The sequence below is a fragment of the Gloeophyllum trabeum genome (assembly GCF_000344685.1).
Source record: "Gloeophyllum trabeum ATCC 11539 unplaced genomic scaffold GLOTRscaffold_00020, whole genome shotgun sequence".
Classification (NCBI taxonomy): domain Eukaryota; kingdom Fungi; phylum Basidiomycota; class Agaricomycetes; order Gloeophyllales; family Gloeophyllaceae; genus Gloeophyllum; species Gloeophyllum trabeum.
Genome location: NW_006920429.1, coordinates 94,957 through 111,606, shown reverse-complemented (window position 1 = coordinate 111,606; position 16,650 = coordinate 94,957). Strand labels below are relative to the sequence as shown.

General features: G+C 51.5%; 4 protein-coding genes across 4 annotated transcripts; 1 reads left to right on the top strand and 3 right to left on the bottom strand.

Moving 5' to 3' along the window:
• Positions 1 to 1,150: 1,150 nt before the first annotated feature.
• On the top strand, positions 1,151 to 2,233 carry GLOTRDRAFT_133858 (uncharacterized protein; the record flags this gene model as incomplete). The annotated part of the gene is made up of 3 exons (XM_007872832.1): positions 1,151 to 1,170; positions 1,226 to 1,396; positions 1,447 to 2,233. The coding sequence occupies 3 exons, from the start codon at positions 1,151 to 1,153 to the stop codon at positions 2,231 to 2,233; spliced, it is 978 nt and encodes a 325-aa protein (XP_007871023.1).
• Positions 2,234 to 2,826: 593 nt separating this feature from the next.
• GLOTRDRAFT_141479 (uncharacterized protein) lies at positions 2,827 to 4,421 on the bottom strand (the record flags this gene model as incomplete). The annotated part of the gene is made up of 5 exons (XM_007872830.1): positions 4,046 to 4,421; positions 3,546 to 3,992; positions 3,319 to 3,460; positions 3,016 to 3,262; positions 2,827 to 2,953 (listed from the first exon to the last, which is right to left on the bottom strand). Exons 1-5 carry the CDS (start codon positions 4,280 to 4,282, stop codon positions 2,827 to 2,829), a joined length of 1,200 nt encoding a protein of 399 aa, XP_007871021.1. The 5' UTR covers positions 4,283 to 4,421.
• Positions 4,422 to 6,866: 2,445 nt separating this feature from the next.
• On the bottom strand, positions 6,867 to 11,154 carry GLOTRDRAFT_96975 (uncharacterized protein; the record flags this gene model as incomplete). Its single annotated transcript, XM_007872829.1, has 10 exons — positions 6,867 to 8,210; positions 8,261 to 8,433; positions 8,484 to 8,647; positions 8,840 to 9,010; positions 9,269 to 9,534; positions 9,590 to 9,718; positions 10,583 to 10,756; positions 10,794 to 10,871; positions 10,895 to 10,953; positions 11,118 to 11,154. 10 exons carry the CDS (start codon positions 11,152 to 11,154, stop codon positions 6,867 to 6,869), a joined length of 2,595 nt encoding a protein of 864 aa, XP_007871020.1.
• A 571-nt stretch (positions 11,155 to 11,725) lies between these two features.
• GLOTRDRAFT_133855 (uncharacterized protein) lies at positions 11,726 to 14,374 on the bottom strand (the record flags this gene model as incomplete). The annotated part of the gene is made up of 4 exons (XM_007872828.1): positions 11,726 to 12,454; positions 12,504 to 12,673; positions 12,730 to 13,825; positions 13,883 to 14,374. 4 exons carry the CDS (start codon positions 14,372 to 14,374, stop codon positions 11,726 to 11,728), a joined length of 2,487 nt encoding a protein of 828 aa, XP_007871019.1.
• Between the last annotated feature and the right edge of the window lie 2,276 nt (positions 14,375 to 16,650).

Here is a 16,650-nt window from a genome sequence, read left to right as displayed (position 1 = left end):
GTACTCGCGCTTGAGCAATAGCGTTACGAGAGGGACTGAAAAGGACAGATCACAGTATACCCTGTCATATTTGGATTTTCGATCCTTATACGCACAACCTACTGAGTACTAGTACCTTATATGCTAGCGTATACCAAGTCGACGGTAATATCCTTTCACGTCCACCTCAAGGTTATACGGGAGGCTAGCCTTCGCCCTGGCCTACTCAACCCTTTCTCCATTAGTTGGGATACACCTTCACTGAAGACTCAGCAGTCGTCAGCCGCGTTTCCTAAGGTGAAGGACGACAATATCAGAGTTTTTATCCACGCAGATCCAAATGTCGGGACTCGCTTTACTCGACGCACGTGAAGACTACGCACAATGCGTATCGCCCCGATGGCAACTCTGGAGTTCGTGAGTCGTGACAGCGCTGCAAAGCTTGATAAAACACATCGTGCATTCTCAGGCTTACAGAACTCGGAGCCTCCTACTACCGCGATGATGATACCTAGGACCGTCTTAATATGCACCGCGAAATATGTTCTGTCAGTTTTACATTCATATCTGTTAAAACCCTTGCGTAGCTTCCGCACCGAGTTGAGCTCAGACGGCCGGCTAAGTCAAGGCGATGGCCCCACGCAGTCCTGCTATACTCCGAAAAGAGTTCCTACACCCTGAGAAGAGTACAAGTGTGAAAGTCGACGAGTACATGGCAAGGGAGGAACTAGCCACATCTGAGGGACGCCCTTGCTTTGTATATCGATAACATCTTGAACGCCATCATACCTAAGGCAAATGACGGGCTGCGCTCGAATACCCTCAGCGTTCAGGGAGGTAATTTCTCTTTGGCTCCGCTCTTGATATTGAGTGGGGGGTAACAAGTGCAGGGCGTTATCTTTTGATTGAATAGGATTTATTTAGACTATAGAATTGCAATGTGTGGGAGGGGGTCCAACTGGTCCAACTGGTCATGGATGTCGTAGCGTGATAAGCACGGCATTGCTCGGCAACAACGCGCCGTTACGCACATCACGTGACTGTGACGGATAATGTGTGGCTTGCGCGATTGGACTTTTCAACTCGTCTCTCCCCGGGCTTACATCTGATACACTCCAACATCAAGCATCAGTAAATCAAGCATAGACAGGTTCTTTTCTTCTACATAACGATGGGCCAATATTGGATGCTGTAAGCGACCGAATCATCGTTTCCCGCTCCGTCTGCACTAACTTTCTTACAACAGCGTGAACATTGACAAACGCCAGTCAACAGGAAGCGAAGGGAAGTTGGGAGAATTTTTGACAGACAGCTCGCCTGGAACGGTTGCGGAGAGCTTACTGTGTCGGTTGCTACCTTGTCTACTGCGACCCGAGGCCGAGGCACTTACTAAGGACATCCTCAAGCATGTCAAGAGGTATGTGCAAATGTCCAAAATCTATGTGAATATCTGACATCCTCGTGTAGTCCCCTTGAATCCGGCCTGGGGAGGCTCGCTATTGCTGTGGAACTCTTGGATCTTATTTTCTCCAGCATCGACAACATACGTGATGCGACGTGTCTATGCATCAGCAATAAGACACTCTTCGCAATCGGCTACAAGCATATACTGAGAATAGCTGAAGGGGATCAAATTAGATGGGAGGGTGACCGCATTATCTGCCTCGGTGATTATGCAGAGGACTTACCAGAAGGGATGCTCTCCTCCGAAGAAGTGAATCTACTACGCCTGGAGGGCCAGGAGCTCGATGACAGTGACCCTGAAGACACTGTCCTTCGCTTGTACGACATTGCGGCCGAGAATTTCGACTGTATATCCGGCCGTTGGTCTTCTCACAGTTATGACAGTCGCGAGTGGCGAATGGCCGGCATTGATCGCAAGTTATACTGCCAGTTGTCAAGGCCTTACTACGTCTATCACGACCGATGGGTTCTCTGCAACTTGTCAAAACTCCAATATGTCCGCGCCGACACCGTAGCGGAGATCGTAGGCGACGCTCTCCGCCTTGGAGACGTTCTGCTGTCTCAAATCTGCTGGTCGACCGACCCTTCTTGTGCGATACCGTACAAGGGCAAGCTACATCGCGGCGCCTGGGCAGGCGATCGCTTCATAGTCACGACCATGGATAAGATTGAAGGATCGTTGCGCGAGAACGGAACATGGACCGATGTTACGAAAGATGTGATGAAGCAGGTTACGGAAATTTGGAGGTCCGTGTACGGTCCTGAGTGGCCTGAGCAGACGGAAGACTAGGTACTAGTACATACAGACTATAGCCCGCCACCGCGCCACCAGATGTTTTGTATCTTGTAAGACTACCGAACGCAAGTTCCCCTCTTGTAGACGGCTGATTTTGAGTCATTCACACATCGCATTCCACGTACGGAATGAAAGGGAAACGCTAGATACAGATGCAGGACTTTCCAATGACGGGTGTCCGCGAGAAGAAATTGTGAACTCCAATGAGAGGTGATTGTATAATGAAACAAAGATTTGGGTCACTTTAGTGGTAAGACAGGCCTAGCTGATGGCCGCGAAAGGACAAAACTCCCTCGAACATCGCCTGTAACTTACTGCTCACTCAGTCTGCTTGCTTCATGCATCCTCCGAATCTATCGAATGTCAGACACATTACCATAGCAAGCTAGTCAAATCAGCCACAACACCCCCGCAAGCTGACAATGCGTCGATAACACCAACATACTCAAACAGCGTATACCCTTAGTAACGGAGTGCGTGACCCTCGCAATGTCCTCCTCCCACAGGTGCCAAGTGAAAATCCCTCCAACGACATCCACTGAAGCGTATACGAGTCCAAGCGGCATCGCCATATCTATCCCGCACACCTAGGTCCCCGGGTTCGTAAGACCCGCCGGCGCATCCGTAGCATTCTTCTTCTTCCTGCCACCCCGCCTCTGCCCTCGGTGGGACTCCGTCGGGTACTCACACTTGAGGTGCCGGCGTTTACACTGCCTACAATACATCCCAGTCATAAGTACTCGACCGCATATCAACCGCAAAAGGGAAAGGCGTACTTGCACGTCCGGTCCGCACTGTCCTCGGGCGGCGGCCCGCAAGCGATCTTGCGCTCGCGGCAAAAGAGGCACGCCATGACGGGTTTCTTCTCCGCCGGCTTCTTGGGCATGTTGAGCTCGAGCGTGAAGGTCTGCTCGAGCATGCCCGGACCACGGGACTGCGGGCTGGGGCTGGGGCGGATGGTCTTCTGAGACTTCGACTTCGAGCGCTTCGTGACTAGGGATAGACAGCTGTCAGAGGAGTGGCCTGGAGCAGGGCTGAATGCAGACAACGGGAGCATGATTGAGAGGTCAGAGAATTACCTTGTCCGCCTTGGTTGGGTGGCGGGGATGCAGCCACGTCATCATCGTGGTGGTGGTCTGGTAGGCAGCCGATAGGGTGCTGAGGAACCTTGGTAATGGAAGAAAGGGAGGACTCGCAGGACGTCGCCGAGAGCGAAGGGTGCTGCAATAGTCCGAACGCGTCATATTCCAAAGGAAAAAAAAAAACCATCAGTCCCAGCGCGTTTCTATAAGGAACGAGAACATACGGTACGACCTGCTTCTGCTGCCGGCATGGTCTCAGGGTGTTCGCAGGAACTCTGACCAGGGTCTGAGCCTGGGGCAAGGGCTTCGACAGGGTTATAAGCACCTTGGACGTCCAAGACGCGGGAGTCGGACTGGTAGAGGGAAGGATGAGGGTTGGTGGTAACGCCGTAGAGCGTTGACCATGCCTGTTGAGAGGTCACAGCTATCTCCGTGCCCGCTATGTACCACATGCGGTCTGCGGAGGGAGAGTGACCAGCCGAAATATTGGTGGGGGCGGTACGGAACGCGGGAGGATCGGTGACAACTCGGTAGGGCTTGCTGAACGGCGGGGATGTGGGAGGAGGACTTTCGACTAGGGCATCTCGCAGCGTAGTACCGAAGTTTATAATAGGTCGAGGACCGGATGTCACAGCATCATCATGGTGTACGAGCGGTAAGGAGTGCTGCAACTAGTTTATACAAGGTGGGGAAATATGCAAACGATAAGGGCAAATTTACGTACATGAGTCTGGTGTACATGATAGTCGTTGATATCACCAGGACAGATCGTAGAGTTCGGGTCGCTCATTGGGCGATGGTATACACCAGCGGATGAGTATACCTGCTCCATCCCATCCAACGCATGGATCTCGCCGTCAGCGTACCCAATCCACGCGTAGTGCGCAGCGGTACCAGCAGAACCATAGAGCGGCGAAAATTCTTCTGGATGACTCAATAAACCAGTGGGGTTTTCCTCCATTGTAGCGCAATGGAAAGGCTACGACGGAGCAGTTCGCTGGCACCAGAGGCAGATAGAGCAGCGCAAGAAAGGCCGATTTGAGTGCAACGAAGGCACAGAGCGAGGAGTCGCAAAGGGCGGGATTATATACCGGTTAGCTAGCAGGCTCAAAGACAAAGGCAGGCTCTGATAAAGGCGCTATCGCTCAGATCGGCTTAGCCGCCTGACAAAAAGTGTAGTATGTAAATGAAGAAGGTCCGGTGGCACCACGTGCAGAGACTCACCACAAATCACGTCAACCTGGAGGGACCCACAAACAGCTATATTGACGTGCTAAGCTGCTCTCAGTGGCGAGCAGCGACGATGTGAACTTGAACTAGGCCATATTGGCAGCCAAGTTTATACCATCAGCGCATCGAGGATGGAGAAGTTCAAGACGCGTTCGTGTGGGACACGGAGGCAAAACCCACGTGGCCAATCCTCCCATTGGTGGTTACAACAAGGCTGGCGACCGGAAACGAGCACGACAGTCTGGGCGTTCGTATTTCAAGCCCATCTTTGACTCAGCGGCGTTCCTGGGTCCTATCTCCCGGTTTGGAGGCTGTCTCTGCCCTGGATGAGTCCGACTGCTCCCGGTGTTCTATGCGTTCTGTAATAGTTCAAGGCGCTGAATCCTATCAGTCTCTGATCTTTGTGGGCGCCATGGCATGTCCCGGAACTACGACCTCTGACTTTACCCGACAAGGATAGCATGATGACGATACTGAACGCTAGCAACCCCGGGGAACCCGATGTTGGGTCTGCTCTAGCCGACCAAACACAGATTCACTATATCGCTCGCTGATGATCGTTCTCTGGTGGGTATGCTGCTACGGCTATACCATAGTATGCATGTTCCGGAGCGTAATACACTTCCTGGTTTGAACCGCTCACTCAATCTACGGGGACGAGGCGCGAGGGCATCGGACTCGCGCCTCCTCCTTCGCGCGGACACGAACGCCGGAATACTCCATGGCAGGTCTAGACATTGTTTCCAGTAGATTTCAGCGTGGAATCAGCAAGCACAGAATTGGTAGCTGTGGACTGACTCGTCCGTTTCGAGACAGTGCCGTCTAGAGTGAATGAACGCTTTGCCGGGACTCCGGAGGCCTTCCAATGGGGATTAATGTATTTCAATCTAGCTGATATCCTGGAGCGCAGGAAGTCGTGTAAGGAATGCGAAGTTATTGTTAGATTAAAGGTGGGCCCATTGCTGCGGGTACTCAATCTCGTCTGCGGTATTCTTGCGAGGGTCTTCTCTCGAAGCCTTTAGTAACCCGTCCTCAAGCAGATCTAATTTCGACTCAATGAGTGGGACACAATTTATAGCCGCAGTGGGTAGGCATCTTTCACGTTCAGGGTTGATTGTGTTGCTTAGGTATCTCCAGGGCGTCACTTCGGAGCCGCGGTCAACTGGTGCAATGGAACAATACAAAGTGCTTCCTGATGATGAGCACTCGAAGTAAGCTGGGCTTGCAACTGCCTGGGTACTCTCGTGAGATGATTCAGCTGGCACGTTTATCTGACTCTTCGTTGTCCTCATCGTTCCTCCGGCGCAAAGACTGGAGGTGTCTGCTCCTTGGCACCGACTCTGGAGACCGAAGATACAATTCTGTAGGTCCGATCACTCAGTTATCTGCGTGTTCTTGCGATGTATCTCCAGCTCGCTTAATCAGGAAGTCGCAAGGCTCTCGTCACGTCGAGAACCGAGAGTGAAGGAACTTGAGTGAAGCACCTTGGTAATGGGAGTGTTGTGTTGTGCGCACTGCTGTATTTCTCATGCGAGATCCTCGGGGTAATGAACTCCTATAGGTGATGATGATCATTGGCTGCTCATGGTGCAGCGACCAGACTATCATACCAGACTCGAAACTCCAATGCTCCTTGAAGACATCGAAGGTCCACTATCGCTGTGATGATGATTTCACGCGTCGACGACTGGGTGCCCAGCGACGCGCTGAATACTCTGTCTACCCGCTCGCTGACGATGTCCTTCTGCTGATAACTCCTTTGGAAGTTTGGTCGCCTCTAGACTGTCTGGAGAGAGGGATTGAGGTAGTCGAAGGTGCGTTCCATGGTTCTTCTTTCCCTCTTCCCAAGTGTCGAATCCTGGCGTGGGTTACTATGGAAAAAAGGATGTCATGATTGCAAGGACGTGGAAGGCGTTATACGATGCTGCGAGTGGTGCTGTGTGATTTCGAACAGCCTTACAAGAACGAACGCTCGCTCCGTGACGGGTGTGCTTCCGGCAGCCTTTCCTCTCATCGGTTACGCATATAGTAGATAATTCTACGGGCTACTGTATGGTACAGGACGCACGTGGATATATAGCGATAAGATAGCAGGAAAAATACAAGATATGAAAACAGCGTGAGTTGCAACATACGAGAACAGGAGCAAGTGCGAAAGATAGCGATACAAGACAGCGCGGACGAGGGACAGCGGCAGAATACGACCATTGAGAAGAAATCCTTCCAGTCCGTACCAGAGCACTTCGTGGCGTACGTTTGGCGTTTATTAATTCATTACCAATGCTGCACGATCCATCAGTATGAGGTGGTCGGTCCTACAACTCCAGGAATGCTTCGTCCAGCTGCAACGGGACATCGATTATCTCGTAGGTCTGTTGACGAGCGCGCTTTTCTTCAAATTCGTCTTCACACTCATCATCATCTTCTCTGGCTCGCTTTCGGTCAGATTTTGTGGCTTGCATGTTAGAAGTGGATGCGTGCAACTTCGCAGGTGGCTTGTCCTGCGCAGCGACCGTCTCGATTTCTTGTGATTCCGAGTGCCTTCGTTCCCCGGGTGTTCTCCCGAAATCCTCACTGTCTCCCTGACAGTCCAGCGCTCCGCATGGCAGTACCTCTGGCGCTTTCGCAGTATCTTTGACCACCGATGATGGCAGGTCCTCGTCTCCTCCCCCCTGTTTCTTCACTTGACTTGGATGATCCTTCTCGCCGTCTCTGATTGTCTCGGACGGCTGGTCGCGAGTATCGGCGACCTGGTCGACCACGGACGATGAAGAGACTTCCTCGCCCTTTTTCGATTCCAAATCATCCTTCGGAAGCAGACTCGGGAGGAGACTCGGAAGGAGACTCGGAAGGAGACTCGGAAGGAGCCTCTTCGCTTGGGAGGGGTTCTGTCCTCCATCGGCCAAAATATCCCCCGTCCCTTCTACTGCATAATCAGGACGGTATCGCGGCCGTTCGTTCTCACTTGCAGAAGACTGCTCCAAAAAGGCAACTGCCCCGTTGCTGAGAGCACACTCGCTTTGTGAGTCGCCGTCAGCCGTTACAGAAACGTTGGTAAGGTCCTTGTCCGATTCATCGGTAGAGATGACTTTGGGGGTACTGGCGTCCACGTCTTCCTCGTCGAATAGATGTCGGAGTCCATAGTCGTCCGGGTCATACGCCTGATCAGCGTCAGGGTATCCATCGTCCTCTTCGAAGGTCTCGAATTCTGAGAGCAAGTCATCGGCTAGAGCACAGGGGATGGAAGGATGGTCCACCGCAGGCCAGTCATCGGCAGATAATGCCGTCTCGATCTCCTCCACGACGTTGACGTGAGTTAAAAGGTCGGCCTCTTCATTTGGAACACCTTCCTCTGATTCCTTCGGGATATACTGACTCAATACAAGTCGAGCAAGGCCCCTGATACATCGAGTTAATGGCGGATGATCGCGAACGCGGAAATGTTTGACACCATCCTGCAGGAATTGCATTCGGCCACTATACCCTTGCGGGAACATGTCGATATATGCCTCTTGAGTGAAAGTCGTGCGGACGTGGAGCACCACAACATGAAGTAGGACCCAGAAAAAGGCCTCCAGATTGTGCCACGCTTCGTGAGGGCAGGGGGCTTTGGCGCGATGGGTTTTTATTAACATAAGTGAGATGCACTCGGGAGAGCCCTTGGATAAATTTAGCATCAGCAGACAAAGAATTTTATTGATACGCTTACCCTCAGTTCCAACAACTTATCGTAGTTCTTGTCGTCCATGAAAAAGGTAGCACTTCCAACATTAACAAGGAATCCACGAGCACCTTGCTCGCTCGCGGGATCAACGCTTATCAGGATACTCTCCTCCTTAATATCGCGATGAATGTACCCTTGTTTTACAATGTTCCGATGTCCTATGCCACTGGTGAGTAAGAGCGTTATTGTACGGTGTTCTGCGACTTACCACGGACGGAATCACGGACGGCTTCCAGTAGCTCACGGGTGGAGCCGAATTCCGCCAGCGGGATGCCGACAGACGCAAAGACGCATCGGTATTGCGTTAAACAAGGAAAATTATGATTGGGCATGCGGTAGTTAATTACATCACCTATGGTGGTGTAGCTTTTCCTGCGGCGGTCAGGGACGTGTTTAAGGTCCAGCCAGGTATTTAACCTGGCAACTCCGAAGGCTCCCTCTTCTCCGTGTATTGCCTCATAGACAGCGCCCTCAGGCTCGGAAGCCGGATCCCGCCAGGAGTCCTTAATAATGACGAAGTTGTGTGGAGACTGGCGAGATTCGCCTGATTGAGGGACTGCTAACCACACCTTCGTGCCTGGGGAATGGAGTTGCTTTGACGCATGGAGAGGGGGACCAACAGACACGTATTTCTTCACTCCTTCATTTGGTGGGAATACAGAGATAACTTTGCTGCGTCTGCGCAATTCTTCATCCTCAAGTTGCAGAGCCTCCTCTCGTAATAAGCCATGCTCCCTGGCCTCCGTATAGGCGGAAAGGTCGATCCTCTCTATTGTGGCTGGTAACTTTATGGTCCAGTCCTCACCCGCACCAGGATATCCCTCCGCTCCTATGCCAGCCAGAAAATGCCACAAAGATGTTGGACGCTCCTTGTACCGGAAAGGCTCCGAGACTAGGACGGAGGAGCGATCCCATCGAACAAACTGAGCCTCCGGCCCAGTTACGCAAAGAGATAGTAAAAAACATCGTGGATGGCGATGGAATGCAACGGACGCTTGTCCGTGTATTCTCTTCCAGAGCGTCGCATTAATATTTCCGGGCACGGGAAAGAGGGTGGAAGTGTTCTTCTTCGCCCGTAAAAGAGCATCGGAGCCGAATTGAACGAAGCTTAGACCTTCCATCCACCGGTACTCGGAGCCGTCTTGAAGGTGGAAAGTAATGTCGGGCACGGCGTCGGCATCGTTGCTTGTGGAAGCTTCAAAACGAAGTGGAGATGCCCCGGGCCACAGCGCCCCAGTCATAATCTTCAGTGCGTCAATCTACAAGGAAATATCGTGTCACGGAATGCAAGGCTGACGAAGGAGCAGTATTTACCAGAATACGGCGCTTGATAGGAAGTGGCTGATTTTTTTGGTCTGAGAGCATGCCCAATAGATACGAGACCTTGTCTTTGGCGCCCCGTGGCACTGCCTTGTAGGCATTATCGATGATTGCATCGCGATACTGAAGGGGAAAAGACAATAGCAGGAAGTCGTAAAGAGACACTGGGCCGAAAAGAAATCGAGCCGCTTCAGCTGCCGACATGGCCATACACAAGAGCGGTCAGTCGCTGCTGAGGAACTCCAATATGGCTGGATGGTTATTGGTAGAGATCAGGCACGCGTAGGATTCGGTAGAGCTGAACGGGGGTAGGGACGCAAGGGAGAGGGAGAGGTCGTATTTAGGGGGATAAATAGCGATCAGTGTCTGGATGTCGCCAGAGCACAGGCAGAAGCCTGTCTGAAGGAAGGAAGGAAGCGGAAGTTGTGGGGTCGTGTTTGTCCAATCGATATCGGCTAGTTAACGCGCATGGCAATGCGGGAATTGCCACATTCCCAAGCATTGTGACTGTCACAACTGGCAATTTCGTGCCACTCACAAGCGCACTCGAAATCCGGAATTATCGCAAGGTCACTCAATAAAATGCATTACACCTCGTATTGGTTTTGAGGCCCTTGAAACTCAATATAGAAATCCGGATGACAGATACATGCCATCTCGATGTCTCAAAGAGATGGCGAGTCAGACAAAGTGAGTACGGATACGTTATTATCCATCATCCATCAATTTCCTCTCAAAGGCACGGTTGTCTTCATATTGAAGGATGGCTGCGTGGGCCCGAACACACTGGTCCGATCGTAGTGACGAGTTGAAAGCGGTCATATACACATTTAACGCTTGTGTCAGCAAGAAGAGAGCAAAAGCGTCGCAGCGTCAATGGAGTTCGAGTCTTGCATATCCGCTCTTCCACGTACCCCAAAGATGAACGGAGAATCGAGCGACGCAGCTCGGTTGGCGTCGTAAGTACTGCGACACGTAGAGTCTCACCCTAACCTTAATACCAGTCGGGGCGATTTGAAGCATGTCTGTGCAACATCTGGAGAGCGTCAAGGGAGGCTCTCCCGCTGCGTTGAGGGAGTGCAATGCGACATTTACTGCACAGATGAGCTCGTTGAGTCGCAGGAGGTCGTGCGTAGACCAACGGAATGTGGCCACAAATGGCTGCGTTATGCGACCACGTGACTACGGCGACGCGCACGTGATGCGTCCGAACGCGCGAGTGTGACAAGGCATCTTCAACCATTGCCACGGACGCGAGCTGAGCGTTACATCCCTCCTATGCACAGCCAATGTGCTCACAACTAATATTCCATTAAAGGCCACGTATACCTTTGGTATACTCCTAGAGAGCATTTGCCCTAGATCCAAGAAAAGAGCATCTATCCCATCGATGATCCGGCACTGCAAACCCATCCATCCCTCTATCAGGGTCTCGGGTGTTTTGGATACTTCTCTTCGGAATCAAGCTGCCAGAGCTAGAAAATAGCCTTTCCCATCATATGCACGACACCAGGAGACTCACCTTCCCGGCGTTGAATAAGTTCCGCGGGTCGGGCCATCGTGCGCTTGATCGCCTTCATGAGCTCGACAGTACATTCGCCAAGCTCCTCTTATAGTTATGGTACTCTTTCTTGCCTATGCCGACGCCATGCTCGCCCGTACCTAAGGGGAAGAAAGTGATCAGATCACTAACTAAAAGGCGGGGGAAGAAGAGGGAGACGTGCTCACATGTCCCGTCGAGCGCGATTGCGCGCTCAACCATGCGGTGGACAAAGTGGCGCACACCCGCGAGCTTGGCAAACACTAGGGATGCTTCGTTAGCTTAGAAACAGCGTAGGAGGGGCCGCTGACAGTCAAGCGGAGGTCGAGAAGAGGGAGTACGTACGTCGTTGAAGAACCACTCTCCTTTGGAGGTGCGTACCGTTATTCCTCCTCACTGGCAGATGCTTGAGAAGATAGACATGAGTGTCGTAATATTACAAAGAATTATATGCAACGGCAATGCTCGAGAACGTAGATACATCATACATGATAACGAAACAGAAGCAGACGTACTTGAAGTACCCTAACCAGCCACTGGCAGCGAAGGGAATGAAGGAGTCACAAATGATTGCAAAGCTGTCCCTATGCTTACACGAAGTCTAATACAGGGGGAAGACGGTCTTTAATCCCACACCCCGCAGGATTCCCCGGTACCGCATCCTTATCATTCTCGCTCTCGCGATGACGGACGCGTTTCACAGACGTGTCCTCCTCGTCCTCCCACTTTCGCTTACCCTTACTTCCGGATGCATGTTTGGACCCGAGGTTCGTTGCGGTAGTGTCCAAGGCATCCTTCTTGGTTTCCCGTATAAGGCGCAAGGGAGTGGCACTATCGTCTGGATGAGGCCAGTCACCGGTGTCCAAAGCGTCGCGAATGGCCCGCTTGATCTTCTCGTGAGTCTTGAGCTGGCAGAACATTTCTGGATGTGCATTACGGAGGAGTGTGTACACACTCGGGCGATGGTAGTGGCTGGCGACGAGATCTGCAATCTCGTGGATACAGGAGGTTAATGGAACGTGGATAGAGATGCTTTCTTCGGGAATCTGTGCGCTTCCGACGCCCTCGCTGCGCCGATCGGGACCGCATAACACTTGCAACTTTTTTGTGTGCTCTTCGACGAAGCGAATTCTGAGGTCGGGATCGGCAACGACGAAAACTTTACGGATCCAGTGCTCCGGCAAAGTATGCGGCCGATAGTGAGTAAAGGTGTACACAAGAGACCAGAACAAGGATTCCAGATCGTTCCAAGTCTCATGCACGGGTAGTTCCTTCCCCCGTTGCCGAACTCGAGCAGCGGATAGAAACTGCGTAGTTCCCTGGACACGGCCGTTACTCCAGATTGCAACCCCAAAAAAACGCACTTACCGTGATCTCACGAAGATCTCCGTCACTACCGGCCTCACCAATGACGGTGGCATACTCCATGTCAATGAGAAAGCCCTTGCACATTTCCGTATCAGGATAGGCACTGATCATGATGTTGTTTACACTGATATCTCGATGCAGGATGTCCTTCTGGCCCATGCACTCATGACCTGCCATTGAGATGAGCTATTGAGGAACCATTGGTGAATGGAACGAGGTCACGCACCTAGAACAACATCGTAGAAAGCCTCCAGCGCCTGACGGGTAGAGGAGAAGCGACTGAGGGGGATCCCTACGGAGTCGAGGATGCAGCGATGATGGACGCGGGGAGGACACTTGCGGGGTTCATAGTGTTTATTCAGTATCTCAGCAATCGTGCGATGCATCCCGCTGTTGGGGTCGGGAAGGTCGACAAGATCCACATCGCTTCGCAGCCTCGCCACCCCGGGAACATGCCCCTCAGGTCCATGAATGATCCCATATATATCGCCTTCGATCCTACGAGACGGGTCACGCCAGGAATCCTTGATGATGACGAAGTGGTCCTCGTTACTGCGCTCGGGGTTTTCAACCGTGCCTGGGACAGGGACGGCGAGCCAAGTACACGTTCCTCGCCCGAGAAGCGCCACGGAGGTAAAGAGCGGCGGACCAATAGTTATATACTGCTCCACTTTATCGCCAGACTTGGACGGGGCTATGATGGTACTACTCAGCGCCACCAGGGTGTCATCGTCAAGCTTTTCGGCCTCTTCAGAGATCAGACGCTTCTCCCTTGCCCGCTTGATCTTCTTCCGCAATAAACCGGCTTGACCCGTTGGGAGCGACTGGAACTGTATTGTGGGATCGATGCCACTGCCATTGTACCCCTTGGCGCCAAATCCGGAAAGGAATTGCCAAAGTGGCTCAGGATTCTCGTTGTAGTCGAAATAGTCAGAGACGAGCACGGCGGAACGGTCCCAGCGAAAGAACCTAGCACGACCACCGAAAACTCCGAGACCGCACAGAAAGCAGCGAGGTCGGCGCTTGAAAGAAACTGTGGCGTAGTGGGAGAACTGATTCCAGACTTCTGTCTGATATTGATGAGGAATATCTCGGCTCGAGTTGTCGGCGACATAGTAAAAAGGGTCTTGCTTCTCGTTAGGCTTGACTTCCACGAACGCCAACGCGCATGGCCAGCGGCAGGTCTTCCCTTTTCCTTTCGAATTAATGATGAGGTCTGGCATCCCAGGATCCTTAGCGTCTTTGGTATTATTGACGATGTCTAGTCTGATGGGACAGCGCTTGCCCCATAGTGACGAGCACATCGCATTCATCGCTTTCTTCTGCAGTAATCACTGGCAGTCAGTACTAATAACTCAAGAGTCAGTATCATTACGTACCAGGGGATCATACATCTGAAGTTCAACTCCATCCCCGGTAGGCACGCCCTTCAGTATTTTCGAGACTTTGGTCCGAGCTTTGTTGGATATGCCCTGCGGGGCATTCTCGACCACGTCCTCGAAGCAGCTTCGGAAGGTAATACGCATAAAATCACGAATAGATACAGGCCCGACCCGTAGCCTTGAGGCCTCACCCCCGGCCTCTGTCCGTAATGTGTCTAGAGTCACTTCCTGTGACTGAAATTTGCGGGAACAGGAGAGCGGCCGTTCCGACAAGAGAGAGGTCGGAGTATTAAACACAACGGGAGGTGGTTGTTTTCCGGGTGGTGTATGGGGCCGACCGCCATCATTCACAGCATCGCCAGCGGGTGATGTGGCACGCCCAGGAGCAGACGGAAAGGCCACCGGCACACCATCATCATTGAACGACGAAAGAGTTGGAGAGGCAGAACGCGTGGTATCAGGAGAAGGAGTGAGGTCAGGTTCAGACATTCGCGTTGTGATTACTGTCAGAGAGCAAGAGGAGGCAACGAAGAGCGACGGTGACCCACCGAGCTTATGAAGTCGCTGGAATTTGAACTCCGCTGTTCATTTTCCATTGTTTGTAACAGCCTCTGTGTGGCTTTTTGATGCACGTGTTGATGAGGACGCGACCAATTGCTACTTACTGGCAACGAACGCGTGTTGTGGCAAGAGAGAGAGGCGTATTTCCCACGTCGCCGCGGACCCGTGTGAGATGTGTCACGTGACTAGTGTGACGTGACCCGCCGGTTTAGCCTCAATTTACAACAAATTGACAATGACAAGCTCCTCGTACGGAAAAGGCACACGTTGGAGGGCTTCCGCGGAAAGCTACCGTGTACTGTACGCGGACTGTCTGTTCCCAGCAACTTATACGTTTATGCCAGGAGGTACACCTCCAAATTCACGAGCAATTCTTATTTGCATCCATGTTCACATTGCATCATTTCCCCCGACACAGCGGCGTGGTAAGTGGGCTCGAGAGATGGAAAGAGTCTTGCATAAGGTACAGTCGCCCGCCATCTCCGGGACAGTGTTCGTTCGCAGTGCCTTCAATGCCTTTTCCCGATTCCCATGCTTGTAAGGAGGAAGGTTTTGTTGAGAAGATATGTGCCGTCTGCCATACACATACCACGAGCTCTCGCCGTGAGATAGTTATGTATGTGAACAATTCCATGCTAGCGCTGTAACCCGTGCTATATGTTTCCAGAACGATACTTAGAGCCAGTCCGGATCTTTACCTTATAGGCCGCTTCAAGGACAAACAACCGCAAAATCACCGGAAACGGCAGAGAACGGTCGGAAGGGGGTCAATTGCCTTCTCGAGACCCTTAGCGCTCTGCCTGTTGGTATGTAGTGGGGCGCCGTTTGGCTTTGGTTAGACTTGGAGGGTACATGCCGGCAGGTGCCCCACGAATGAAAATTCTCGACTGGCTCTATCGTTATGCAAACAGCTGTAACGCCACTTCGGTTTCGCCCTCATTGTGGCGATTACAGCTGTCCAAAAATATCATGAGAATCGCAACTTTTTGCGGTGCTGCCCTCTTTGTGAAATTGGTTAAGTTTAGTATACGCCGGGGTCAAGCAAGGAGACTGCTGCATGTCCGGGGACGGTTACATACTCATCAATAGCAGCCCTCGGAACGTATCTGACAGCATATTGCTGGACAACAAGGTCACCAAGAGGGTAGAAACGACGTAATGTTTAAATTTGGATCTAGTGGCCACTATTTTCCTTATCGGGAATACCCGGGGCAAAAGCACGCACTGAGTACATCACCCATATTGAGCATGCACAAAACTTTGAAAATAACTGGTCAAGGGTCAAACTTTTTTCATGATTGTCCATTGCACAGTCAGTGAAATGAATTAGAATAATACTACTTTTGAGTGTGCAGAAATCTGATTGTGACACCGGATATGATCTTTGTTCAGCACTGTTCATTGAACTTTCATTTGTTTTGCAAGGCAACACTATGAAGGAAATTTGACCTTTGTCCACTTCCTTTCACACTTTCTCGGTGGCTCAATATGGGTATTGTACCCAGTGCGTACGACTATCATTAGGCGTGCTCAAATTAGACTCGCGACCAGTCCTGTACGCAATGCACACACCTGCCTTTTTTGGTTTCGAAGTGATCTGTATTTAATGAAAGTTATTCCATATTTTCATGACTACATACAAGTGCTATAGCTATGCTCATCGTCGGCGACGACGACGACGGGCCTACCGACGAGTGTTATGATTTTCCCATGCTTATCTCATTCCATTTCCATTCCGAGCATTGCTATTGGACAGTACCTTTCTCTGAGTAGAACTTCCCATGGACGCTATCTTCTTCCCACACGTTATCTCCCTTGACTCACCTTCTACCAATAGGCGCCCTTGTATTTCTCATTTCTCTGAGTTACGTTCTCACAGGATAGCTTACGCGTCCTTTCTTATTGTTCTCTTCTTTGGGTATTAACCCCTATACCAGTTACTATATATACTGTAGGAAAACCCATGTATTCCTTAGTTCAACCTCCTGTTGAATACAGCGATTACCTGGACTCTTGACTTGACCGTTGGCATTGGCCCGGCCAGACCTACCTTTCAGTACGCTTACTGAGGTAGTGACGACATAACTGTTGGCACGTAGCCCAGTTATCTCAAGACGACTAGTTAGGACATCGCTTCCTAACATTAGGTTGAACTCTTCTACGACACTTGCCGACTTCTTCAAGCCTAGGCAACCCCTCCTCTA